Raw genomic sequence first — 27,846 nt, 5'->3', positions numbered from 1 at the left:
CTGTTTGTATTTAATTATCAAATAGCAAAGTATTTACATCAACGTTAGAGTTTCAAAGCATCTCCACCCCCCCACCACCCAAAAAGCTGTACCTTTTCAGGTTTTTTTCCAAAGTTGTATTATTATCCAAAAAAAAAAAAAAAAAAGCTAAATATTTTACTTAGACACCAAAAAAAGGCGTGAGGAAGTGAGGGGAGCTGGGGAGAGAGACACAGATCCATACGTTCTCTGCATAGTCAGTTGGAGATCTTACAAAAGACTGTGTAAAAAATGGTAACAGCAGAGGAGAATGACTTGTAGGGTTTTATGGACCCCAGGAAGCCAAAGAGCATCCTTAGGGGGGGATCCCCTCTGGAGTTTATTGGCTTAAAAAGTAAATTGGCAGACAATAATGGAGGAGAAGCTCTGCATTCCCAGGGCCTCCAGGCCATGCTGGCTGTGGTGGCCACTCTGGTGACACTGGGTCCCTCCACAAGCGCTGCACAGAAACACGGATGGACACATGGACACGTGGACACACCCTCCCCTGGAGGAGGGCTTCTCTGGGATTGCCTTACTGCCCTCTGCCCTGAAGTGTCCCCAGCACATCTCCTTCACCAGATCTTGCTGAAAGCCTTAGGGAATTCAGCCATCCCGGGGTGCTCCTTGCACCTGCTGCCTTCTGGAAAGAGCCAGAGGCTGCACTCGCCTTCCTGTCCTGCTGCACCCAAGGCCCTGCACGTGCCAGACAACCAAAGACCAAAGGTGCTTGACTTCTCTCTTCCCAGCTTCCAGACCAAATCTGGCTTCCACATGTTACAGCTGTAAAAGGTTTCTCCCAGGGACAGGGATTTGTGTAATTCAGGCAGAGCTATGGCATAAGCCACCCCTTGGAACAGCTACCATGGGACAGGGTATCCGTGGTAGCTGCCTATCCCAAAAGGCTGCAAACATGGGAAGACCCAGAACACTGAGGTCTGGGGAGTCCCTGCCCAAATGCAGAAATGCAAACACAGCAAACCTGCTGGGAAAGGAGGGGGGGGGGGGAGAAAAGGCTCCAACTCCCAGAATAATTTTTTAAAAAAATCCGTTAAACCAGCTGCTGCTCTTCAAGCTAGCATGTTCTCTCCATAGTGCTGAAGAGCCTGTTCAAACTGATTTTAAAAGCTTTACTATTAAAAAAAGGAGCCACCAAACAACCAACCATGTACTTGGTTTATAAATAAGTGGCTGGGTCAAACCACACCAGGGCACTGTGGGAGTGAGTGAGTGAGAGGCAGTGGCTTGCCTGGGTCCTGCTCTGGTGGAGATCTGGGGCAGGGGTTTTGGCCACCTCCTGCCCATGCCTGGCTCCCACCCAGCTTTTGTAGGACACTGGCACCATGGCAGGGGCTGGTGAGGGGTGGGTTGGGTCTGCTGCCTGCAAGGAGGCTGTGCCAGAGGCAAACACCATCCTAAAGGTGATGAGGAGGCACAGAAAGCCTGAGGACTGAGAGGAGGACACAGCCACTGGCTCCCATCTCCAAGTCCTTCCCTCCAGCACCCCCTGCCACACAGCATCCCCAAAGCTCCCAGCCCTTTGTGCTCCAGGAGAGCATCCAAAGACCCCCCCAGGTCTCTCTGAGCAAGGGTCTCTGGGACCCAGGAGGTGAAGGAGTGAAGCTTTGTGAAACCTTTGTGAAAGGTTTCCAGCAGGCTGCAGCCACTGGAGAGGGAAAACCGACACATGCAATGAAGTCAAGGTCTGGGATGGTGCAGGGACCACTCAAGGGTTATGTACAAGCAGGTGCTGGGTGGGAGAGGGCAGGGGATGAGCGTTGCCTTGCCAGGGATCAGCCCCACGGGATGTGTGTGGGACAAAGCTGGGCAGGAATAGCCACCCACAGCTGAGACACGGCTGAGGCCTTTGGGAGCAAGCAGAGGGGAGATGAGGATGCAAATGTGGCACAGCACTTCCAGATGGGGGATGTGGCTGGGGATGCTGCATGGGGACTGCTGCCTGGAAGCTGAGACACAATGGGTAGAGGGAAGGCAGCTAAAAACATACCAGGTGGACAAAACCATCTGTGGAAGTCGAGTACTTCTTCCAAAACATTCCCACACCCAGAACACTACACAGACCATACACCCAAGCACCACAGTGGACCTGGATTTGGTGGCAGGGCCAGCCCAGGGGACTCTGCTGGGAAAGCTGGTGGCAGAGCTGGGGAGGGCGGCTGGGGGGTCCTTCCCAAAGGTCTGGCTGGAAGACCTGGAGCATGTGGTGGGACAAAGCACAGCCGGGTGAGGGCTCTGCTGCTGTCCCCAGTCCTGCTCCCCAGAGAGGCAAGACGTGTCCCTTGGGGGAACAGACACAGCTGGAAGATTTGATCGTGTGCTTGGGTGCTCCAATAGGACAGTGTTGGTCACCAGAGCCTGGAGCTGTCACATTTCAGAGTCCCAGAACCCACCAGCCATTAAGGTCACAGTGAGGCCAGAGGGACCACCAGAGTTCTGCTGTCATCCCATGCTGCCACCACCACCCTGGCACATCACCCCATTCAAGCCAGCCTGGAATTGTGACATCCCTGTGGCAAAACATCTCTGCCAGCACCCTCAAGAGAGCTGGAGCCAAGAGGGAGATGGTGGGGAGGGTGAAGGGGGAGGGAAATTTGTGCTGATTTAGAAAGGGGTTGCAGGAGACTGGGACCATGTGTCTAAGGTGGGGTGATGCTGTCCCTCAAATCCTCCTGGCTCACCCCAGAGCTGTGGTGGGAAAAGTCTCCCAAAATCCAAGTCTCTTGGCAGGAGATGCTCTGCTTGCCCTCCTGAGCTGGCTCTGTTGGTGCCCACAGGCTCCTCTCGCCAGCAGAACAGCGCCGCTTCGTTAAACACGGGCCACAAGTCTTAATGAGCGATGGGCGAACCCAGGGGCTCCCCTGGCTGCATCTGGAGATAGTGCCCTGTCCTGCTCCAGGGCTGCTCCACAAACACAGCCCCTCGGTGGGGAGGCCAACCCTCGGTGCCCCGCGGTGAGGACAGCAGTGTCCCTGGTGCCAGGAGGAGCCCCACGTCTATAGGTTCTCTCCAGGCTGGTACTGGGGCTCTGTCGAGGTGAAGTAGTCCTCCAGGAAAGCCTGCAGGTACTCGAAGGTGGGTCTCTCCTCCGGGTCCTTCCGCCAGCACTGGCACATGAGGTCGTGCAGGGACTCCGGGCACTCGGGCGGGCAGGGCATGCGGTATCCCCGCTCCACCTGGTCCAGCACCTCCCGGTTCACCATCCCTGCATGTGGCCAGAGGAGACATGGCACTGATCAGAGCCAGGTGTTGTGCCAGGACCCGCCTTAGGGGAAATCCCAGTGACCCAGGGAGAGAGGGACCCCTGGCCTAGCAGCACTTGTCCCTGTCACCTTGCTCAGGGACTAGAGCGGGACAGGATGGCTGAGTTGCTGCATCCTGGCCAATATCTGCTCACCCCAGTGGGGCAGGATCCAACCTGGGAAGAGGCAGCAAGGGGGCAAGCACTGGGCATGGACAGCTGGTGTTGGGCACCACAATGGGGACAGGGCCTCTGCCAGCAAGTGCCGGCCCTCACCTGGGTATGGCACTCTGCCCTTGGTGGTCAGCTCGGTCAAGAGGATGCCAAAGGACCAGACGTCTGACTTGATGGTAAACCTGCCGTACAGAGCTGCTTCGGGGGCCGTCCACTTGATGGGGAACTTTGCACCTGGATGGAGAGTCAGGGTGAGGGGGTGCCTCCAGGGCCCCGTGCAACCAGAGCCACGTGCTGGCTCCAGGCACAGCACACCGTGGGACCAGTGGCCATTGCTCCAGTGCCAGCAGCCCCGGGCACGCACCTTGCCGAGCCGTGTACTCGTTGTCCTCGATGAGTCGTGCCAAGCCAAAATCAGCCACTTTGCACACCAGGTTCTCCCCCACCAGGATGTTGGCTGCCCGTAGGTCCCGGTGGACGTAGTTCATCCTCTCCACATAGGCCATGCCGGATGCGATCTGTGGGGACCAGCACGTGGGGCACCGTGGCTGACAGGATGACACGGGGGTCCCCGGGGAGAGCCTGGCACCACTGAGGGGAGCAGGCCTGCAGTGGGACCCAGCTGAGGTGTGGGAAACACCAGCTGCTCAAGAAATGCCATGCAGACTTGCGTTTGCTGGCCAGGGAGAGTTGGCAGCAACAGGAATGGGCAAAATGATTGCCCCAGAGTGCAACCCCGCTCTGGGCTGAGACCCAGCAGTGGCACCCACCCAAGCGAGGCTGCAGAGCACCCCACTGCCTGACCAGTGACAGCCACCACAGCCAGTGAGGGGCTCAGGCAGCCAGTGCCCCCACAAGGAATGAGGGAGGCGCAGGGATGTGCAAACCCACCTGAGCAGCCATATCCACGAGCTGGGGCAGCCGCAGGTACTTGCCCATCTCACCCTTCAGGAAGTCCAGGAGGCTCCCTGTGAGGAAGACCGTGGTGAGAGCAATCCAGAGGAGCAGGGCCCCTCAGCTGCCCCCTCGGCGTCCCTCCCGTGCTCACCCTTGCTCATGTACTCGGTGACGATGTAAATGGGCTCCTCTGACACCACAGCGTAGAGCTGAACCAGCTTCTCGTGTCGGAGCTTCTTCATGACCTGGGCTTCCTGCAGGAAGGCCTCTGGGGACATGGTGCCAGGCTTCAGTGTCTTGATGGCCACCCGGGTGGTGCCATTCCAGGTCCCTGTGGCACAGGACACGCTGCTCAGGACACACATATGGGGCAGGGGGCTGTGTCCCTCCCCTGCTCCCCCACCCCACCACCGGCTCCAGGCATCTGCCAGTGGCGGGGGACAGGATGCAGGTGGTGACACAGAGGGGACAGCAGGGTGGGAATGGTCCTTACCCATCCACACCTCTCCAAAGCAGCCCTGTCCCAGCTTGACCTCCAGCCGCAGCGATTCCCGGGGGATTTCCCAGGCATCCTTGGCAAGGCCTTGTGTCTGGGGCTTGGACGTGGGGCAGATGTTGGTGAGACGGTGGCACAGGCCGTCAGCATGTTCTGGCACGGGAAGGGACAACAGCAGGGTGACACATGGGTACTCAGGCATGCGATGTCTTTACCCCACATCTTTCCTGTAAACAGCCTGGGGACCCATACCCAAACCCTCACCTCTGCCCTGAACCCCAGCTTTTCACCACAGTCCCACACAGCTGCTTTGGTGTCCCCCAGTGCAGCGGTGACTTCCCAGCACCGCCCGCCCTGCAGCGAGGGCAGGGACAGCACCCAGGGTGCCACCCAGACCCCAAGGGGACCCACATGGCTACCCACTGGAGTAGTAGGCCACCAGCTGCTGCAGGCTGTTGAACTGGGTGCGGGAGGTGATGTAGAAGCCGCCACTGTCCAGCTTGCGGATCTTGTAGTGCTTCACGTTGAGCCCCTTGGCGTTGTCGAAGTCGGACACGGACAGGCAGTAGGCACCTGTGGGCAGGACAGAGGGGCTGCAGATGGGCCATGGATGGGTGCTCCCCATGGGGCCCACTGTGGGTGGGCATGGGGCAGGCAGGACTGGGCATGGAGGTGCTGCCTTCACCCAAAAGCACAGGGTGGGGAGCAGCAGCTCCTGGCTGCACCAGGTGCCAGGCACACGTCCCTCAGCTACAGCCATGCCACACCATCACAACCTCCAGCTGCCCTCTGCTTGCACAGCAGCTCTGCCAGCAGCCATCCTATGGGACGTGCTAACAAGGGGAGAGGAGCAGGCAGAGCCAGGCTGGGGGGAGCAACAACTCCTCAGTGTCTCAGAGAGGAGCTAAGGGGCTGGTGGGCCCAGTTCCCTCCTGCACAAGTCCCACCATAGGCATTGCTTCAGGAGCCTGGCTCTGCTCTGCCCACATGAGAACAATGTGATGTTGCTGGGGCCACAGATAGCAGAGGGCAAGACTTATGCTGCTGCTTGAAGAAGCTGCTTCCATCAGAATAAAACAAATAGTGATAAGTTCAAGGCATAAAACCAGAAAGGAACATAAAGGAGCTTTTCCCAAAGGTACATTTGGAGCCAAACTAAACCAGGTAAGAAACACCCTCAGGCAGTCAAACCTCAAAGATCACAACTCTCACTTTCAGAAGTGTCAGACTTGAAAGGACTAAAGTTCATCATTCCCTTGGGCTGGCTGCCCAGGAAGCACGTGTTCAACATTTTGTCACTAGACAGGGACCAGGGGAAAACCAAAAAAACATCTAGTTGGAGGTGTATAAAAACCCAGCCAGATAAACCAACAACAAAAAGAAAAAAAACACGAAAAAAGACCATCTTGCCTGGTGGTCTTACCAGAGTTGGTGAGAACCCTGGCTTCCACACTGCCATGAGCTGAACCACCTCTGAGAAGGGCACTCACTGGGTAGGCAGTGGTGGGAGAGAAGTGGCCACATCCCTCCAGCCCACGGGCTCAGTGGTGTAACAGTGCCTTTGGCACAGGCACGTCACCGGTGATGTGATGGCCACGTCAGCATTGGCTCCCTGGAGACCAGCACCAGCAGGAGACACTGAGGGGACTCAGGGTACCCCCACACCCCCCAGAGAGGGTCTCCTCCAGGCCAGCAACCCCCCCAGCCCTGCTCACCTTTCGTGGTCTCGCTCTCCCGGACCAGGAAGGTCCCTCGGGGGTTTTCGGGGTTGAGCAGCAGCCGCTCGGACTCCCGGCGAGTGATCTTCCCAAAATACCACCTGCAGGACAAAGGCAGTGCCTCAGCCCCGGCCACTGCCCCCCTCCACTGCCTGCCCAAGCAGGGGGCTCAGGCCTGGCCCACCCACTGCAGGTCTGGGAGACCAGGGGCTGTGTCTGGGCTCGGGCACCTCGGTGTGTGCCACGTCCCCATACAGCCTGGGCTGGGCATGGCCTCCCTGCCAGAGGGGTTGGAACCTTCCTGCCACACCTTCAACTAGACCAGGTTACTCAAAGCCCCCTCCAAACTGGCCTTGAACACTCCCAGGGATGGGGCAGCCACACTGGGCAACCTGAGCCAGTGTCTCACCATCCACTGGGTAAAGAATTTTTTCCTAACATCTAATCTAAATCTCTCTTCTTTTAGTTTATAAACATTCCCCCTTGTCCTTTCCCAGGCCTTTCTGCCCGTGTAAAACATCTCTCTCTTTTTTAGAATCCCCTTTAAGTTCTGGAAGGCTGCAATGAGATCTCCCTGCAGCCTTCTCTTCTCCAGGCTCTCCATAAAAACCAGAGCAAAAGCATCCAGAGCCCTGCTATGCCACCACTCACCCCTCCACCATGCAAGCACGCTGCAGCACTGCACTAATGGCATTAAAGAAAGGCTGGTTTGCACATTCACAGGGGAAAGCTAACAAAAAGGAAAAATCCAGAGGGCTTGGAGGCTTCTCCCAGGAGTGGGGCAGAGGTGGAGGGGGAGTGCTCGGGGTGTGTTTGCTATCACTTGTCTATAAACTGTCTAGAAGATGGCAATTACTCTTCAGCCTGGATGGAGTCTGAGGGCGCGACATAGTTACTGGGGATGTAGCCCGTCTGTCCTGTAGTGAGGGAATGAGCCAGCCACCAGTCACCTTCCCTGCAAGAGAACCAAAACACACTCAGTGTGAAGCCAGGAGCCCCCCGGCCAGCCCCTCACCCGCCCACAGGCACCAGGGGAGGATGAGCCAGCACAGAGCCCCAGTGGGAAAAGGTGCAGCCCCACAGCCCCCAGCCAGACCCCAGCCAGGAGAGCTCCTGCTGCCAGCCCCTGCCCGTGGCTCTGTTTGGGTGAGCTCTCGCTCCTGGGGCCATCCATCCACATATGGAATGCTTTAAACCTGAATCAGGCAGGGCAGCCAGCAAGCCAAAATACCTTTAGAGCCACCTGAGTGGGAAGGGTATCTGGCTGGAGGCTGGGAGGCACTGGGGGTCCTGGCAGCAGGGAGCAGCAGGCAAGGGGAGGGGCAGGAAACGTGGAGAAGCGACAGAATGATGGCAGCAATTGAAAAAGGAACCAGGAAAACCCAAGGGAGTTAGTTAAACACAGGCTGCAGAAAAGCAGCGGGACAGGGCTGAGGTTTGGGCAGGGGCTGAGCCCTGCCCATCTGCAGTGTCCAGCCTGGATGCAGCGGGATCTGTGCAGCTGAACAGCCCGGGTGTCCCATTCACAGCCCCTGCAAGGCTCCAGCCCGACCCCGAGCCTCCTGCTGCCCCAGCGAGGGCTGTGCCTCCTGGGGAGGCTCCTTGTCCCTAAAAACCTGTGGCTGAGCCAGCATCCAGCCCTCCTGCCCCGGGCACAGTGGCCCCAGGCATGTCCCCAGGAGCTGGAGGCTGCTCTGCCCTCCTTCCCACCGGCTCCTGCTCCGGATGGGGCTGGAAAGGACAACAAATAGAGAAGAACAAGAGGACGGCAGGAGGTGGCTTCCCCTTCCTGTGGACAGCAGGGCTTTTCCTCCCACCACCTGCATCTTCTTGCCCATCAAAGACAGCCACTGAATTCATCCTGACCACAAGGGAGACGAGGCTACGGGAAAAGTGCAGATTCGTGGGAACAGCCCCGTAAGGATACAAGAACTTGGCAGGACAACCTCCACAAACAAGCTACAGAAAAACACCAACAACCTCAGTCACCACTACAAGGATCGCCAGACCACATCCAGACCCATCCCTGACCCTGCAGACGTGTAAACCTCCATCCTTGCTTCAGACTCACCAGCTGCTTGTGACTCGTGCTTTTCCCAGCTAAACCAGTGATGCTTCAAAGCACTGGCATAACCCAGACATGGCCCCCAGCTCCCCTTGATGGTGTCACTTGGTGGAGATGGAGGGGACCTTCCAGGCATCTCTTCCTACTCATAGAGCTGGGCTCTGCCCCTGGAACAGCCTCACAGCAGCCCTGGATGACATGTTAGCTTCTTCCAGCCCCAGCACATCTCGTGGCAGGCAGCTTGTGCTCCTCAGCCAGGGCTGTTACCCCAGTCACCTTTACTGAGGTGGCTCTGAAGGGGACAGGAGGCTGGTTGGGCTCCTTTCCCACAGGACCATAGTAAACATCTGCTTGAAAAATGCCCAGCTTTTGACTTGTGGCTTTATTCCAGCTTGGGCTGCAAGACTACAAGCTGGGAATTCAGCAAAACAAACTATTCCATAAATATCTCAGTGGGGGGAAAAAAATAATAATCAGCAGCAGCAAAACAAAGCATTTCAACAATTCCCTGCACTATGTTACCCAAAATATCCCACCACATCCCAGCTGGCTGCCTGCTGGCTGGGAGGAGACTTCTTCCCACTGGAAATGGTACCACAAGAGCCTTTCTGCACTGGGTAGATTGGTAGGATGACCCAGAGCAGAGGAGATGAGCGTTGTGGAGGCTTCTCATCTCACTCTGAGCAACCCCAGCCCCATCAGGGCAGCCAAAACCTGCTGCCACCCTGCAAAGCCACCCTGGCCATGGGCTCTGGCTGTGCCCAGCACCTGCCAGCCCTTCCTGGACTGAACCCAAGTCCCCTCCCTGCAATTCCAGGGCACTGACTGTCCTGCCAGGGAGACCAGAGGAAGGGGACATCACAATCTGTTTGTTGCTGTCCCCAAAGTGCAGCAGCCCGAGCTGTTCCCAGACTGTGTGAACATCTCCGGGAGGTCATTGAGAAGAGTGATTCACCCCTGAGCACTGCACAAACTGCCCAACTTCCTCCACCACCTCTCTCCCTGTGGACATCTCACCCACACAGGCACTGGGAAGGTTGGCAGCTACATCCTGCACCCTCCACCAAAGGACTGCATCACCAAAAAAAGCCCTTTTGCTCCCCAGGATGCTGCAGAGCCCATCACAGACTGAGCCTTCCCTCTGACAAATAGCAGTAGAGGGGAAAAAAAAGTGTGGAAAGCCCAGAACTGATAAAAGGTGAAAAGAAAAACCCCTCATATATGAACCTGACCTGGACCCCCACAGGCAGAGCTCACTTTGCAACAGCCAGAAAGCAGAACTCAAGTGTGGAGTTCACACACTGCTGAGACTGAAAGTAAGAAGCACCAAAACTCCCAAATCAGGCTTTTCCTGCAACGTTGAAACGCTGCACATACCAGACTTCATAGATGAAACAAACCACCACTAATAAACAGCACTGGAACAATGAGAACAAGGATCAGACTGAAAACATGTTTGTGCCACACTGCCCAAGCACTGCAGGAGAAATCTCACTCCTGGGATGTTCCCTTGTCTTTCCAGCCTTTGACTTTGCTCTTTTGGGTGCCCAGGTTGGAAGGCAGCAGTGGAGGGGGAGCAGGAGCTGCAGACCCTCGGAACCCTGTGGCAGCTCCATAGCTGGGGACACTGGGGACATTGGCTCTGCCAGCCAGGCTCTGGACTGTGTGTGCCTCCTGTCAGGACAGACCACACATGGGGTTAACACAGGAGCATCTTCCAGCTGGCCATGCTGCCCTGCATGAGATGGATGTGCTGTGGTGACCAGGATGGGGAGCAAACCATGGGGTCAGAGCCCTGAGGAAATACTTGAATCACCAGAGCCGCTCATAAAATATAAAAGTAAAATTTAAAAATGCAAAAGAAAAATGCAAAGGGCAGGGGGGAGTGAAGAGCCAACTGGAAAGAGAGTGCAGAGGGGAGTCACACACAGACAAGGAAAGGGGATGGGGTCAGAGCTCCCAGGTGCAGACACAGCTCTGGATGGAACATTTCCCCAGCATGGGAAGGGACTCCCTGCTCTGTTCTGGTCATTTAAAGAGGACAAATGCAACCAACCACAAAACCATCTGGAAACCATCTCCTCCCAGCCCTGCTCCATCCAACCTGCCCTCAAGTGGCAGCAGACAGGCTTTGATCAAGTAGGTCATTTATAATAACAGTAAGAATGTGCAATACACACCTGACATCCACCTTTCTCCTAAACGACAGCATGGAGGGAGAGAAAGAAGAGTCAAGAGAGAAGCTGAGACCAGAGACAGTGTACAAGCACAGGGAAAAGCACCCATGAAGCTGAGGGATGTGTCCAGGCTAACAAGAGGGAGCTGAGCATGGATGGGGATGGGACTGGTGGGGAGGTGGCTCTGTGCTGGAGGGCACAGAATGGCCAGCAAAGAGAGGACATGGCTTGGTGACAAGGCTATGAGGCCACAGTGACCAGCAGCAGAGTCAGGAGGATGAGGAAGCAGGCAAATGACTGCTTTCAGTGTCAGTGTCCTTGGACAAGTCACTGTGTCCGTGTGCATTTTGGCACATCCCTCTGAGCACCCATCCCTGGGACAGCTGGTCCTGCCAGGCTGGGCTGGGGGCTCCCCAGGACGGACAGAGGTGACAGCTCACCACGTGGGCTTGGCTGCAGGGACACTCACGTGTTGTTGACGATTTGCAGGCGCTCTCCTTTCTTGAAGGACAAGTCCGTTTCGGTGCGGGACTCGTAGTCGTAGAGGGCTACGAAGGTGGTGACTCCCCCTGTGACAAAGAGCACTCAGGAGGGGCACAGCCACAGGGACACTCCCCTCCCACCACCCTCCCACTGGCTGATAACACAGATCTACTTCTCCCCCAAGCCCAGAGTCCCTCAAAAACCCGAGACCCCAAGAAGCCGGACACAAACCCACCACGACCAGCCTGAGACCCTCCCCACCCTGCCGAGCCCCAGCCCACACGGACCAGCCAGTGCCCCGGCACGCTGCGGCGACGTGACCGTGTCAGAGGTGTTGAAGCCCCCGAAGAGCTTGGATTCAGCAGCCATGGTCCCGAAGGAGCGGCTGGGGGTGCGGTGGGCGTCGGGAGCAGCCGCCTTGCTGGGTGTCTGCGAGGCTGGGTAGCCCCCATGGTGGGTGTTTTCAGCGGGCTCCAGGCTGCGCCGGCGCTGGCTGGGGTCCTTGGGCTTGCTCTTGCTGCTCCCCATGGTCCCGGGCTGGAGGACACACAGACACACGGAGGGCTTCTATTATTAGTAGTATTATTATTATTGTAATTATTATTGTTAATAAGAAGAAGTTGTTTCCCAGGGCTCGAGTGACAGATGCCTGCCCACCAGGAAACGAAACAACCTCTGGAGTCTGTTCAAGCAGCAGCTGCTGGGCAGTCTGGCCATCCTGCCCTTGCCCTGGGATACCATTGCCCCTCATTAACATGGAGACACCTCCTGTGCAGCCACAGCAGCCAGTGAAACTGCCAGGACATGCTTTGGGAGCAGAGGGAAGCACTCTGAGGCATGGGAGTGCACAGCAAAGATGCTGAGCATGGAACGTGGACCTGTGCTGAGACTGTGGCAGCTCTGTGGCAGCTCTGGGGCCAGGCACCTGCCACAGCTCAGTCCCCACGTGTTTCCTCTTACACATGAGTTTCTACCAGGATGGGGATTTAAGTACTGAAGACAGACCTTTGAAGTCCAAAACATGCAGCCAACAGGATAAAAGTTTAAATCAGGAGCAGTTTCAGGCAGTTTGCAGCTAAGGACCAAGGGATCTCGCCTTTATATACAGTCAAATAGTTTATATATAGCCTTCCTTTCCACTCAGGACCACGCTCTATAAATACCTTCAAGGTAATGACATAAATGAAGGCAGGGAATTATTTGCAGTCTCCAAAGATGGCAGGATACCCAGCAGTGTCCTGAAGCTATGGAAGGAAATATTTAGGCTAGATCACGCATGGCAGGAGGGAAAAGGGAGGTGGAGACAAGCAGGGAGGAGACTATCTCTGATAAGAAAACAAGCAGGGAAGCAGCAGAGGAGGTGGCTGCTGCCCACAGGGTGCAGACCTGGATGCTGCCATCCATGAGGCTTTGGGAGGGCTCAGCCTCATCCAGCAGAGGGTTTGTCTAGCCCAGCTTTGGAGAGAAGCTTGGGCCGAGCCCCCCAGAGCCATGGGCAGCCCCAGCAGCCTGCACAGCCCCAGTGTCACTGGGGCAAAGCCCTTGGCTCTTGCTGTGGGGAAGCTTAGGGGTGCCAGGCACAAGCTGCTCCCTGTCCCACTCAGCTCCCCTCCCACAGCAAGGGCTTTGACTGATGATCAGGGCTTATTTCCCAAAAGACACAATTTCCATCTACTGCTTTCCAGCTCCCACACTGCACAGAGGATCCAGCAGTGTCCTTGTGTGACCCATGCAGGCAGGCTCAGATCCTGCCATGGTTTGGGAAACGAATAAACTGGGTTTTTTTTTGTGCTGGGTATGACTCCAGCAGCCAATCCAGTAGGCAGCAGAGCTGTCCTTCCTCCTGTGGATGCAGATGATGAGGAGGGACCATGCCTCTATCTGCCACAGAACTCTGTCCACCCATATCTGTGCCAGGCTTTGGGGGTCTCAAAGCAAATAAGGGTCAAATAAAAGCTTTGGACTTGCAAATGGTCACTTCTTGCAATCCAGAGGTAGATCCTGCAGCCAAGGGGAAGGAGTCTGTCCCGTAAATAAATGCACTTTAAAAGTTTGTTGCAGCAGGGGAGAGCAAGACCTGAGGAGTGATGACAAGGAGCCCCCACCTCCCTGTCCCCAGCCAGCCCCTTGCTCACCTCTGCCCGGGGCTCTGGCACTCACTGGGGCTCCCGGGGTGCCGGTGGCAGTGCTGGGAGAAAAGTGGGAGCATGGCAGGGCTGTGACCGTGTGGCTTGTGACTCCCCATGGGACCATGAGCAAGAGTAGAGCTGCTCAGAGTTTCCCCTGGAAGCAGCACTTCCCCAGGCAGGAAAACACCCCAGCCAGGGTGGTGGATTTAGCAGCACTCTGGGGACACAAGTGTCCCCCAAGCACATTTTCTGAGCTTGGGTCAGAAAATTATTTATCAGTGTGTTGAGGAAATCAAGGTATAAAATAGTCAATATGCCAGAGATTAGCCAGAAGAAGAGCACAGAGAGGGGACAGGAGATCCCCCAGGCACTTCCCTAAAACAGGGAGGTCCTCACCTTCACACCTGAGAGCCTGTGGGCAGAGGATGTGCAACTTCCAGGCATGTCCTGGCCAGGAACACCATGAACTGGGAGTTCATCCCTCCTCATGCAGCAGTTTGGGCAGGGAGAGCTCCCACCCTGCACTGGGGTTCTGGCCCTCCCAGGCAAGGGCTTTACTGGATGTGCTGGTCACTGGGACACGGTGCTCTGACAGGCCCAATGCAGCTGTCAGGGCTTTGGCTGCAGGAGCCAAAGATGGAAGAGGAGGAGGCAGGAGCCCACAGATCTCTGGGGAAGGAGCTGCAGAGCTCCACTCCAAGCTCTCCTGTTGCTTTGCATCTGAATACCTACAGACTCTGCCTGCAATCTGGCCAGTGCAAAATGCAGGCTGGCAACCCCAAACTGTGCCCAGGGGCACTGGCAGCCTCGCACCATCCCCACTCAGAGTCCCAGGTAACCCAGCCAACACGACCATGTGGCTTTGGCCCTGTGCCTCTCCACCTGTCCCCAGGGAGGAGAGGGGCCTGAGAAAACCCTTGCAGCTCCCACATCCCCTTGGCAGCTGGAAAGAAAAGGGTGCAGATTCTCCTGGGAGAACACAGGGCTGTGCAAAAGCCTGGCAAATGAGTGAATAATGATAGCAGGAATGTGCTGTGCACTCAGGCCCTCGGGAGGCACCAGGGAGAGACCCCCTGCCTCTGGCACAGTCGCCAATGAACCCTTCCCCCCTGCAGCCAAAGGGCAGAGGAGGAAGTGTGGTGGCTCCCAGCACACCCCAGCAGCATCACTGGGAGCTGTGGGACAGCAGCCAGACTGCAAAAAATACCCATTGCCAGGAGCTACGCTGTGTATCTGTCTAATAAATTTATGTCTAATAAATACAGCATTTCCACACGCAGCAGGCTGCAGGGATGCTCAGCACCACCAGGGCAGCCTGGCTGATGCCCCGTGGGATTTTGCCCCGCTGCCGTGCTTTTCACAGCTGACAATGCTGGGATGGGAGGCTCAGCATGCCCTGCCTTTCAGCAGGGCTGCCCCTCTCCCCCTCGCAAGGCTCGAGCAGAGGGCTGGAGCACGGCCAGCGCTCCCTGTGCTCGGCTCGCAGCGATGCGAGGCGGCGGGCAGGCAGCTTTCCTGCGGCGGGGATTAGCACCCCGGGCACGTCGCAGCCTGCAGGAACTCCCTGCCTTCCGCTCCGGGGGCAGCGCCAGCGCCAGCGGCACGGCACGGCACGGCACGGCACGGCACGGCACGGCACGATCCACCACGGCACGGCACGATCCACCACGGCACGGCACGGCACGGCACGGCACGATCCACCACGGCACGAGGTGCGAGGCCTCAGCTCTGCCTCCCGGCCGGCCACGCCGGGAGCTCCCGCGGGGGGCTGTGCCTTCTGCACCTGCAGCCAGCCCCCAGCCCCCCGGGATGCTCCAGGGCCAATCCGGCTGTGGCAGAGCACCCAGTGCCGGGCTGCCAGCCCCCCCAGGAGGTGAAGCAGCCCGGTCCCCCGCTGCCCGGGCCATGGCGATGTCTTACCGGTGCTTTCGGCTACAGCCTCGCCGCGGGGTGGGGAGGTGCTGCCGGAGAACTCAGCTCAGCTCCCGCTGCAGCCTGCGAGGAGAGGGAGCGTCAGCACCGCGGCAGCCCCTGCACCCTGACACCCTCTCCCGCCACGCCACGGTTCAGTGCCCAGGGGTGCCTTCATCCTCCTCCTCCTCGCCATCCCTCCGGCGTGGGGCCGGCAGCTCACACCCGCTCGCTCTGATCTCTGCCGTGTGAAGAGAGGATGATTCTCTGCTCCACTTCATCAGCCCCACTGGGGATGGGAGAGCAGGCGGCTGGAGCCGCCCCAAGCCACGTCCCAGAGTGGAAGGGGAGCACAGGCACCCCCAGCCCAGCAAGGGATTTTTCAGGGGAAAAGCAAAGCCAGTTCCTCCAGACACACCAGCATTTCCAGCCCTGTTGCTCCATCTCCGGACAGCCACGACCTGCGGCAGGCACGGTCGGCCACCAAGCAGAGACCTCGTCCCCCGAGATGAGTCATCTGCTCCAAGAGCAGAGACAAATGCTACGGCACAAACTGAGCACAAGGCATGGGAGCAACCTGTGCTGCTCAAGCCCTGACTCATCCAGAAAAGCATATTTTAGCTACATTTTTCAAAAAGGACGGTTTTCTGTCGCAAGTGTGTGTGATGGGGAGACCCTAGTGAGCAGCAGCAGCTCGAGGCAGAGCTTTAGGTGGAAAGCAGAGGAGGACCTGGCCCCGCAGAGCCAGGGCAGCCCCTCACCTGGCTTTGCCACCCTTTCCCAGCCCCAGCTCCTACAGGAACTGCTCTCTCTTCTCCTACAGAAAGGAAATTATCCCTCCAACCAGCCCTGCTCACCCAGCGCTGGGGAGAGACTTCAGCCACCCCTGAGGGGCACCTGCTCCTGCACAGAGGGATTCAGACCCTACTTCAAGGCCCCAGGCAGTATCCCACCGTGCTCCTGTCCCAGCTGGAGCCCAGGTTTCACACCTCATCCAAGGGCAACATCCCGGGTTTCACACCTCATGTAAGGGGAATATCCCAGTGTCTGCATGCAGGGACCGTGCCCCCACCGCAGGTTTGTTTTCATGGCCTCCCCTTCCCCCTACTAATAAGTTTTGTCACTATTTTTAGTGCATTTGATTAGGATAATGAGTGGGAGCTGACTGACAGCCCTTTAAGACGTTGAATGGTTTGTAATTTGTACTTGACAAATACTGGCTGGTAATGATTGCACAGCGGGATGCAGGGGGGAAGCTGCAGCCCCAACTCCAGGCTGCAGCACATACAAATAAAGCTGTGCCGCGTACACACGTGGTGCCCGTGTCCCTGCCACCCGGGCACGCTGTGACACGGGCCACAACAATGATTAGACCAAAAAGAGCCAAAAATTCCACGAGGAAAATCCAAATATGCCTCAGCCTGGGGTCAGCCATGTGCCTGAGCGGCGGGGTGCCAGGTCCGCTGATGGGGAAGGGCAGGTCCCTGGGGGGATGGACGCACTAGCAACCTCACGCTGACAGATTTGACTGTTTGGTGGCTGAAGGTGGCTGCTGTGGCAGCAGCCTGGCACTCCCTGGCACATCTGGCACAACCTGGCACAGTCCTGCTGCTCGCTTGGCAGTGGGGCTGCCATCCTCAGCAGCACATCACTGGCACGGCCATAGCCAGGCTCAGACAACCGCCAGCAGTGCCATCCCCACGGATCTCCGTGAGCTGCTGGCTCTGCTTTTGGGGTCTTCCCGGCCTCCATTCCTCCCTAGACACAGGGGAGGGTGCCAGGGCTGAGCTCAGCCACACAGCTTGCCCGGGGCAGAGGCCACAGCAAGGAGAGGCCAACCCAGTCCTACCCTCTCCAAAAGCAATTAAAAATGAAGCACACTCGGCTGCACACCTCAGCTCGGATCAGATCACGGTACGCCAGACAGCGGCATCCCCGTCCTCCTCTGCCGGCGCTGGAAATGCCACCTGGACTGCCCAGCACCCCCACGCCTCCAACAGCCACGCTCCAGGCTGTCTCCCCCCAGAAATTAACTGGCAAGTTGGGTGGCAAGAAAAGGCTCCATCCTCTGCCCTACCTCCCCGAGGAGAGATGCCCTCGCAAAGGCAACAGCGAGAAGCGGCAGCTCCCCGGCGGTCCCGCTCCGGCCGCTTTCCGCCGCGCCCGGATCGCTCAAGGATACAATGGCGTGGTACGGGCAGGCTGACAGCGGAGGGGAAGCGATCTTATCGTCTTTGCAAAGACACTAACAAAAGACACTGATTGGGAGCAGACAAAACACAGCAGAGGCAGAAACATTGGGAAATGCCGCGACATGCCGGGGCCCAACACCGACACCAAGCTCTGGGGAGGGAAACATCTCTGGCAATAAAGGCACTGTCCTTGGAGCTGCTCCAGAGCCGGGGGTGCTGAGCAGCACTGCCGGCAGCAGGATGGGGGTGCTGGGGGAGAGGGAGCGAGGGGCTGGGAGCCCCAGCACCCACCCACTGACGGCGGGAGACGAGCTGAGCCGTGCCCTCGGCTCGCAGAGCCCCGGTGAGATTAATCACGGCAACTGTCTCACACCAGACTGAAAAATGAAGCGTGCGGGACGGCGAGCGAGACAAAGCAGCCTGGCGGCACCCAGCCCATGGCAGCCGGCACCGGGGACAGGGAGAGGCACAGAGCAGCGGTCCCAAACACACCCAGCCTCTCCATCCCCTTGGCACGCAACCAGCCCCCTCCCAGCAGGGCCAGGGCCAGCCGGGGCAGATCCGTGCAGGATCAATGGAAGCTGCCCGCAAGGGGGGCCATTAAACCTCAGTCTGGAGGCAGCCAAAGGGCACTTTGCCATCCCCCGTGTCCCCCTGCTGGGGTGGCACCAAGTGGCAGCAGTGCTGCCCCTGCCAGTGTGGCCCCCAGGGAGCGGGGTCAGTGCTGTGGGTGAAGTCCCAGCTTGGTCAGTGCTGCCACAACCACAGCGAGGTGGTCTTTTAATCATCTTAAGATGTCACCCTGTCCCCTTCCCTGTTTTGCCCTCTGCTCCCTCCCCACATTTTAGTAGGACACACAGCCCCGGATATACTCACAGAACAGCTTCCCCCTCTGTCCCAGAGGATGCTCCCGGTTTTGCCCTTTCCCACGACAAGCATCTCAGCTGGGGGCCAGCGAGCAGCAGCACAGCCCCCGCTGCCGTGGGGACAGCCTGGCTCAGCCCACCATCCCTCTGCCACCCGAATACACGGTCACTGTGTCCAGCCAGTGACAATTCCTGTCCCCTGCCCATGCCATCAGGCTTTGCTCAGGACAGGACAGGGAACACAGACTCGTCTCTGCCAGGCTGGGACCAGCCTCACTGCGATGAGTCCCAGGAGCTGTGAAAAGGGGGAGCTGCTGCCCCAGCCCCACAGGTGGGGTGTGATGCTGCAGACCCTGTCCCTGCCCGGCTGACACAGTGAGGACACGTCTGGCTTGTGCCTGCAGCCCTTCTCCTCCACAAGGACACTCATTTCTCACCTGCACTGATTCCTAAAACAGGAGGAACAATGCAGGGATGCTCACTTCATCTCTCAGCTCCAACCAGGAGCACCACAGGCAGGTGTCCCCAGTCCTGAGCTCTGCTTCACCCAGTAACAGCATGTTGAAGGCACCTGAGCCAAGCAGTCCAGCCTTCCCCTGGCTCCCCCCAGCTGATGGAGAGCTCTTCCACATGAAAGAATGGCTGGAGTAGGGAAGGCAGTGCAGCTGCTGTGTGGGGGCCCAGTTACCACACTCCCCACAGATATAAGTCCCAACTCCTCCTCTCTGACCCTGTCAACTCCCTTTAAAATTAAGACCATCTTAATTAAAGCTCCACAGCCCAAGACAGCAGAGGCCAGTGCATCACAAAAGGGGAAAGGATAATTAGATCAAGCATCCAAATTCACTCCCCCTAAGCAAGGGGGAGAGTCACAGTCAGGAGCGATGCAAAACGCCTCCGGAAAGACATGTCAAAACAGGGAGTTTAAAAGACCAAAACAAACCCTGAGAAGCACACAAGCACATTCTGGATGTTCATGTGGCCAAGAAACTGGGAAACTCCAAGCATGCACACTGGGAGCTTGTAGGAAGCTTGAGCTCTCCCAGCCGTCACAGGGTCAGCCCCTCCACAGGCAGATTTTGGCTTGCTGGGGTGATGGGCAGTGGCTCTGCCAACATCAGTGACCACAGAGAGCTGCAGGCTGTGCCCCCCCCCACCCCCACAGCACCCCAAATCAGGCAAGGGCAGGGGCATCCTGACACTGGGCACCCCCAAGCACCATCCTGCATAAGGCTGGCAGGAGAAAGCCACAAGCCTTATCTCCCTGAAACAATGCAAGCAGCTGGATGCAGGAAGTGGAATGTGCTGCAAGTTGTGCTTGCTGGTGCTGAGCTGAGCACTCAGTTTTAAGCCTTTTCTCCACTCAGAGATGTGAGATGGGGAGGTGGCCATTGCCACACCTTGTCACATCCCTGTCACTGCACTGCAGCAGGCCTGGGGACTGACAGGACCACGTCTTTGGATCTGTCAGCGTGTGGGTGCATCCTTTCTGCACTGTAAGGGCGTCCAACAATTACAGAAGGGAAAACAAAGCTTTCTCACCCTGAGGGTGGTCCAGCACAGGAACAGGGACCAGAGGGGTGGTGGGATCCCCAGCAGGAGATGCTCAAAGCTGGCTGGGTGCTGTGCAGCCTGACAATGCTCCGGGTCAGAGCAGGGATGCCTCCCAGTACCTCCCAGCCTGACTCAAGCCTGCACTTCCAGCATTCCCATCAGGACACCAGCCAAAGCCAGGAATTGCCCAACCAGCTCCAGCAAATGCTTTCCAAGGCACACAAAGCCCTTGGCCTCCACTAACCTGAGCTGACTTCTCCCAGGCAGGTGATGAGGACACCGCTCTCCTCTTGCCAAGTCCAGGAGAAGGAAACTGAAAGGAAATGCTTCCAAGGGCAGGAGTGCCCGTGGGGCTGGGAAGAGACAATGCCGGGCAGGGAAACTCTGATGTCGAGCTGGAATGGCACTAGGAGCTGGAGCTCTTGGCCACCAGGACTGCCTGGAGCCATGGGACAATGCTTCCCAAAAACACCCCTGTGCCTCAGCACTCCTCAAAATGTGCCCTTCTAACACTGGCCCCCGGGCATGCTGGCACCTCTGAGCTCCCACTGCCAGCCACTTAATTCTCCAGTGTCCCGTGGCCCATCACAGCCCCGCTGTTCCCATCCTCCTCCAGGCAAAGAACCAGGACAAGGGACTGGCCCCACTGGAGGGGGTGATGGAGACCTGGTGACCCAAGCTGGCCCTTGGAGGAGAAGGGGTGATTTCTGTTCCCCATTTCTGCAGCGCCTCTCCCAGCACAGGCAGCCTCAGGCTCCAGGAAATGTGGTTTCCTTCTGCTTTCTGGAAGTGAACATCAAGCCCGGGTGCTCTCGGGGGACGGCTGTGGCAGCACCCAGCCCACTCCGTGCCCTGCCCGGCTCCTGGGGAAGGGGCAGGTGGCAGCAGGAGGCTGCTGTGACTCACAGGTGTCTCAGATCCGGACAAAACAGTGGTGCCACCTGCGTCTGCCGTGGCTGCAGGGCTGACACACCCATTCTGACCCGGACGAGACAGCAGCGCAGGCAGGCGGCAAATCTCCGGGGCAGGGGGAGGAAGGGGGCAAGGAACGCAGGAGGCAGAAAAGCTCCACATCTGAGCAAGTTACAACCACCCCTGGCCACGCTGGCGTCACTGCTAAAACATTTCCACTTTCAGAGAAACCAGCCCGTCCAGTCCAGCCAGGCAAGGAGCTCCAAGGGCTCCATTGGCCCTCCAGGACCAGAGCCACAGCCCCATCAGCCCTGCTGAGGGGTCCTGTAGGACCCCCGTGGCAGAAACCTCCCACAGCCCTCCTGACATGGAACAGGAACTGAAACACTCATGGGGAAAAAAAGGGAAAATGCAGGGAGGGTATGTGGGTAAGGGCACCCTTGACACAAACCCATGGAGCTGGGAATTGCCCCTCTCCCAGCTGGAGCCACAGGGACTTGGCCAGACACATGCTGGGGTTCACTGCAACGGGAGGGGATGAAGGACAAGCCAAGCAGAGGCCAAGGTTCTTCTGTTACAGATTTCAAACACTTCCCATTTTGCAGACCTCTGAACATTTTCAAATAAATAAGCAGGATCCCACAGAGCGAATTTATGCAGATCATTTTCCTGGTTATTTTGGGACTTTGGGGCATATGCCCAACACAAGCCTCGTGCTCTAGGGAACCATGGGGCCACCAGCCCTAATGTACACATGCTACATGTGGCTGGATGATCGGGGTCAGCCTCGAGCAGTGCACACTCAGCTCCTTCTTTCACCTCCGTGGGCATGGATGGGACTGGGAGCAGGTCCCATACGAGTGATCACAGCATGGGCTGTGGCTCTGGCCTTGGAACACGGAGGACATCCCTGGCAACAGAGCCCTGAGAGATGCTGGTCCCCACAGCCACTCCCATCTGCACCACCAAAACAAAGCATCGCTCAGGATGCGTCAGAGGAAGCAACCAGGGAGGGTCCTGAGGGGCAGACAGAGATCAGCCAGCCCCAAGAAGCTTTTCCAAGCCCAAAATGCCAGCTGCTCCCAGGGTGAGTGGGATGCTCACACCAGAGAGGATCCAGCTGGGAGGTGCAGCCCCTGATGGTGCTCACTATCAACAACCTGAGCAGATGAAAAACAAAGAAAAATGCTGAGCTGGTGTCTTTTATCCCTGTCGCTCCTGGAGCAGAGCTGGGCTCTGCACTCCTCTGGCACTGCTCACTGCAGTTGTGGTGAGGAGCAGAGATGGACTATGGACAAGGTGGATGTGACCAGTGACGTGGACCTTGCACCCTCCCATGGGATCTCTCCAGCCCTCGCTCATCCTACAGGGACAGGATGAAGGGATGCAGGGACAAAGGGATGCAGGGCGTCTCCTCTGCTTCCCATCACCTGTGGCTCATGGTGCCTTCAGCGCAGCCCTCCTGGACCACAGCATGAGAGCACAAGAGCTGTGCCCATCCCCAAATCACCCAGAGGGCTCAGGTGAGCGTGCACACACACGTGCACACCCCCATGCACACCTGCACCTGTGCAGGCAGCCAGGTGGGCAGGCAGCTGCCCTCCTTGCCAGCCCCCTTGCCCAGACCTTGTACTGTGCCAGCAGCCTGAGCCTTCCCATCCCACACACTTCCCAGCTCAACTGCTCATGGCCTTGAAGCATGGAGCTCATCCTGCTCACAGTGACTTTTGCAGCTACATCTGCACCCTTCCTGATCCCATGTCACCCTCCCTGCCTGATGCAGCAGGCTGCTCACTGGAAACTCCCTCCTGCTGTTCCAAGGATTCCCAATCCCTTTCCCAGCAGAGCAGGGCCCCACCAGCACTTGCCCCATGGGCAGGGGAAGGAAAGGGCCCGTCTGAGCAGGGAGTGTCTCCAAGAGCCTTTTTGTGTAGTTTTTTTTTTGCATAAGTCAGCAAGCACATGGTTCAACCCGGGAACATCAGAAGCCCAGGGAGAGCACTGCCTGACCCCGCTGCTGCTGGCACTGGCTGCAGCTGCAGCTGAGGATGAGGAAGGTGCTTGTGCTCCATGGAGACCAGATTCTATTTGCCCTGCCCAAGGGGAGGCTTTACCCGTGGTGTGTGCATGGGGTAGGGCACTGCAGCTGGGGCTGGGAGAAGGGGAAACTGAGGCACACACTCTGTGTAAAACCTCACCAACTCCAACAACAGCTTCTCCTCAGGTGCTCCTGGGAGAAACTGAGGAATGCAGTGGGAAAGCAAAGTGGAGAAGTGAAACCCAGACACAGCACTACGCCTCCAACCCCAAATTACTGCAAAAGAGTGCCCTGAGGTGAGATATTTTTAGGATCAATTTAGCACTGACCTGACCCTCTCATGCAGCCCCCAAAGTGGTGCGTGGCATGGGAGGAGGACACATTGCTCAGGACAGGCTGGACTTGTTAACCTCTCCCATGGTGGAGGGGGCAATGCAGCAATGGGCTTTTACCCTCATTGCCCAGGTTTTTGGTGGCCAAGGTTGCCAAGCTCAGTCAGGAAGGATGGGAGCAGCTACACTGGCTGAAAGCTATTTGCACAGCATGCAGTCAGGTTTCCATCCATCCATCCATCCATCCATCCATCCATCCATCCATTCTCAGCACAGGGGGCTCAGGGCCAGCTGAAACCTCACGGTCACAGGAGTGAGACCACAACAGGTCAAGCATGGCTGGGAATCTCAGGGCCATCCTCTGAGTTTTGCAGCACACGGAAAGAACCACAGCATGGCCCAAGTCACACATGTCCCCCTGGGCTGCAGACCCCAAAGCCATCCCAGAGCCCTCCTGCATGGGGCCCACGGCTGTGAGGTGAGGGCAGGCTTGCTACGCATGGGCCCCATTTCTTATTTTTTTTACTTTAAACACCCAGGCAGTTCTGTTCTCCACATTTCTCCAGACAAGCCCACCAATCCCACATGCCAGCCTATGGATATTTCAGATGCTGCTTCTCCAGTGAGACTAAGTGGAGTCGGGCAGATTTGTTTAAGGGTTGAGGTAAAATCAATGATCAGTCCCGCCCTGCCCAGCGGCCAATGCCCCCGGCAGCCTGGCCAGCCCCCAGCCCTAGAAAACCCCTCCCTGCTCCCCAGTGAGAGCAGCCAGCAGATCCATAGCCTGAAGGGAAGTCAGCGCAACACACAGATTTGCAGGTCCTGGTTCCTGGCCCGGGTTCAAACCACATTTGTTCCTGAAATCTGTTTCAGGGTTTTCTTTGCAAAGCGCATGTGCAGAGCCATGTGCACGGCACCGGTTCTCAACACAGCCAGTGCCAAGGTCACTGTGCCAACCTGGGACTGAGCTGGGGACCTCCTAAGCATACTCTGGGCAAGTCTGGAACCAGATGATCAGGGAACTGGAACTAGATGAGCTTTAAGGCCCCTTACAACCCAAACCATCCCACGATTCTGTGACATACTGAACTATCTCCCAGCTTGCTGCCCATTTAAGCGAAGAGGAACCAAAGGCTTTAAAACAGCCCCGTGACACACGCCGTGTTTTTTGCTGATGGCTGGAAACTTCAGCAAGACACGAGCCCTGGGGAGCTGGACTGCACCACCCACAGCTACAGGCAGTTGGGCAGAGGAGCTTGGACTGGAAACAGTGACAACCCACCGCGCTCCTGTCCCAGGAACAGCTATGCGTGGATGGTTATTTCCATCCAGAGGTCCGAGCTGCTCTCCAGGCATGGGATTCAAGGGCTCCCCTCTGCAGGGAGGTGCAGGGGTGTGCTGCTGTCTGACAAGGCCGTTTCCGATGGGATGCATGCTGGACACATCTCCAGGCGGGCTTCGGGGCGAGATGCGGAGCGCTGCGGAAGTGAGCTCAGATGGGAAATTGTTCCAAGAGATAAAGAAACAAGTTGGAAACTGAGCTGCAAAATAGACAGCACAGGAAACAATAGCATTTCAGATAGGTTTTCCAATTTCCCACAGCCGTGCCAGGAGTCCAGTGCTTTGTCCCAGGGATGCCCTGCTTAGACATGCTGGGAGGAGGTGCAGGCTGCTTGCTTGCTCCTACCTCTTCTCTTTCAAGATCTTACAGGCTGGTTGTTTAAATGAGAGGCTGGGGACCAAGTCCTTCAGGTCTCATTAGATAAGAGTTTAGCTCTGTGATGATTTCAAAGGCCAGGTAGGATTCCACACCAGTAACAGGGAGAGGCAGTGGGAGTCGCATGGTCCATCCCCTGCTTCCCTCAGTGAGTCCAGTGAAATGATGCTGCTTTGCAGGAGCTGCCCGTGCTGCTAAAGGACACCCCTGTCTCAGGATCGTTGATGTCCCCTCTATGCCACCAAGGCAGAAAAGGACCCTCTTGTCTTTGCAGCAGAGCCTCCACACTGGTTGGTCACCGCAGCGCTCTCCTCGTCTCATCCCCCTGCTCCCCAGCCAGGGGCTGGGATGGCCCTTTCTGCCTCCCCGCGGAACCTCCCTGATTTTCCATCACTCTGGCACAAAGTCATTAAAGGGCAGAGCTATCATTAGGGCATCTCCATCACACAGGGAGCACTGCAAGGCCACTAACGATCGAGACAGGGAACATTGCACTTCCCTTTGCTGCTGCTGCTGCGTAGCCCATAAATAACCCTGTCTTGGGCTGTTTTGGTGAAGCCAGGAGGTGTTTAGAGGAGTCCCTGCCCTGCTGCTCCCAGGTCGAAGCTTGGAAGTGAGAATTGACCCTCGATCTCCTAAGCAAAGGTGTTCCTTCCTGATATATAAGTATTAACTGGCTAATGATTGCAGAGACACAGCACACAAGCCTTGGCTCAGACACTGAGCGCCACAGTTTTGCTCTGGGTGGATCTGGAGCCAGCCAAAGTGATGGCTTAGCACAGGTAAGCCAGGATCAAACTCTATGGCAAAGGTGTCAGGAGCAGCCCAATAGTAAAAATGACAGAAAGGATATTTCTTTAAAGTGCAAGATTGCTGATGTCATCCTCCATATCCCCTTCCTCACACCTTCCTGGGCAGCCCTGTGACTGTCTGACCAACCAACACCTGCTGCACAGGGGGCCTGGGCTCATGTTGAGCCACTGGGTTCTGAGGGGCGTCTCCAAGTCTGGCAGGGACAAAAGGATTCCCATCACTAATGGCTGGATCTTGGGAAGGTTTGTCACGACTCAGCTCTTGCACTGGTCATGCTGGCAGTGGGTATCTCCTTGGCTGAGAGGAGAGCAACAAAGACCCCCAGCACCTCCTCCTCTGGGAGCACCAGCTGGGCAGGAGAAAGAAAAATCAAGTCTTTTGTTAGAGCCTTCATGCAGTTTCATAGAGCACTGCTGGATATGTTCTGTCCTGTCCCTGCCCCTGCTGCACAGGCAGGAGCTCACCTCAGGGAACCCTGTGCTCTGCACCCTCCACTGTCCCCAGCTCCTAATGCCCCGTCTTGAGGGACGTCTGGCTGCATGTCACATCATGTCCCTTCCATTGCATCACTTCTGGGGAGCCAGAGGACAGGCCATGGCACACACAGGGCAGCACAACCTGCTCCCTGCCACCTACCACCTTTACTGCTGCTCAACATCTCTGGGACCGGGACCAGGACCACAGTCACCTCCTGGCACCAAGTCCAGGGCTGAGCCCTGGCACACCACAGCAGCCACTGGGGTGAGGAAATGCCAGAGGAGAGTGCACTGTGCAAGGCCTGCAAAACATAGGGAGGTGGAGCAGATCCCCACTCAGTCCAGCAGGTCTCACACGAGGCTGCACTGCTCCCTGACATGATGCCAAACACCAGAGAGGACCATGCCAGGATCAGTGCCACAAGATGCCAGCCCCTACCACACCTGTCCCCATGCACACCGCCCTGGGCAGCAGCTTCATCGCTGCAGGTTGCCTCCTGTGTCCATCCCAAATGGCCCCAGGATGCAGCACAGCCTGTCTGGGCAGTGAGCAGGATAAAACCTCATCCTGACCCCAGTGTGGGTCAGGGCAAAACCCACGATGCTCGTCCATGGCACTGGGGGCTGTGACAGTGGGAACGTGCCACTGCCACCACTTGCAGCCACACATGGGGGTTGGATCGCCCGGGCTACAACAGGGAACTTCCTGACTGAATGAAGTCTTAAATGGGAGAAGCCGGGGCTCTGCAGCCCCCCAGCAGCTGAGCCAGGCGGGCACAGCGAGGGGCACGGCGAGGGGCACGGCGAGGGGCACGGCGAGGGGCACGGCGAGGGGCACGACTTGCCAGGTCCACCAGGGCTGGACACTGGCCCCAGAATCACCGGTGAACAAACACAACAAGGGAAGCGGATCACGAGACATCAAAGCAGGGGGGCGATGAATATTTCATGTCCTGGCCTACATACAGCCCGGCTGTCCCCGCCCTGCGCTCCCGGGGGTCCCCCACAGCCCCTGAGCACAACAAAGGGGAGTTGCAGGCAGGCGGGGTCGCCCCGCCGGACCCCCCCCGTCCCCAGTTCTGCCCCGCCAGGCAGTGACACCCCCAGCCGGACCCACGGCTGACCCACCAGACCATGTGCATCCCGCTGGACCCACAGCCGCCCCACTGACACCCGGCGCCAGACCGCCAGCATCCTTGTGGGGATCCGCAGCCAGGGTATCCCACGCTGCCGGACCCACAGCTGCCCCACGGCAGCCTGGGCATGCTCGGCCGGACCCATCGCCTCCTTGCCGAACTGCCAGCATCCCCGATCGGACCCACAACCAGCTCGCGCCACCGCGGGTATTTCCCCGCCGACCCGCCGGACTCCTCTGCGGGCATCCCATTGCGGGCATCCCCCCGCCGCCCCGCTGGTCCCCACTGCGGACATCCCCCGCCGGACCCCACGGCCGGACCCTGGACATCCCCCGCCGGATCCACTGCCGGACCCCGGGCACCCCCCGCCGGACCCCGCTGCCGGACCGTGGGACCCCCGGCTGCCCCACAGCGGGGCACCCCCGCCGCCGCCGCCACTCACCTCCCGCCTGTCCGCGGAGCGGGGCCGCCCCCGCCGCTCGC

The 27,846-nt window shown here is 57.8% G+C and overlaps 1 protein-coding gene across 3 annotated transcripts; it reads right to left on the bottom strand.

Annotated features, from left to right (window-relative positions):
* SRC (SRC proto-oncogene, non-receptor tyrosine kinase) lies at window positions 1–27,846 on the bottom strand. Of its 3 annotated transcripts, XM_053958499.1 has the most exons (14): window positions 27,806–27,828; window positions 15,337–15,411; window positions 11,575–11,824; window positions 11,274–11,373; window positions 10,808–10,825; window positions 7,419–7,517; window positions 6,560–6,663; window positions 5,268–5,417; window positions 4,842–4,997; window positions 4,500–4,679; window positions 4,343–4,419; window positions 3,816–3,969; window positions 3,554–3,685; window positions 1–3,241 (listed from the first exon to the last, which is right to left on the bottom strand). In XM_053958499.1, exons 3-14 carry the CDS (start codon window positions 11,813–11,815, stop codon window positions 3,033–3,035), a joined length of 1,620 nt encoding a protein of 539 aa, XP_053814474.1. In that variant the 5' UTR covers window positions 11,816–11,824; window positions 15,337–15,411; window positions 27,806–27,828; the 3' UTR covers window positions 1–3,032. The 3 variants fall into 3 exon arrangements, with proteins under 3 accessions (XP_053814474.1, XP_053814475.1, XP_053814476.1); XM_053958500.1 differs by lacking the exon at window positions 15,337–15,411 and having other exon boundaries at window positions 27,806–27,846; XM_053958501.1 differs by lacking the exon at window positions 10,808–10,825 and having other exon boundaries at window positions 27,806–27,827.

Source organism: Vidua chalybeata, chromosome 17 (genome assembly GCF_026979565.1).
Source record: "Vidua chalybeata isolate OUT-0048 chromosome 17, bVidCha1 merged haplotype, whole genome shotgun sequence".
NCBI lineage: Eukaryota > Metazoa > Chordata > Aves > Passeriformes > Viduidae > Vidua > Vidua chalybeata.
The sequence above is the reverse complement of the archived record's forward strand: the minus strand, read 5'-3'. Positions and strand labels throughout refer to the sequence as shown.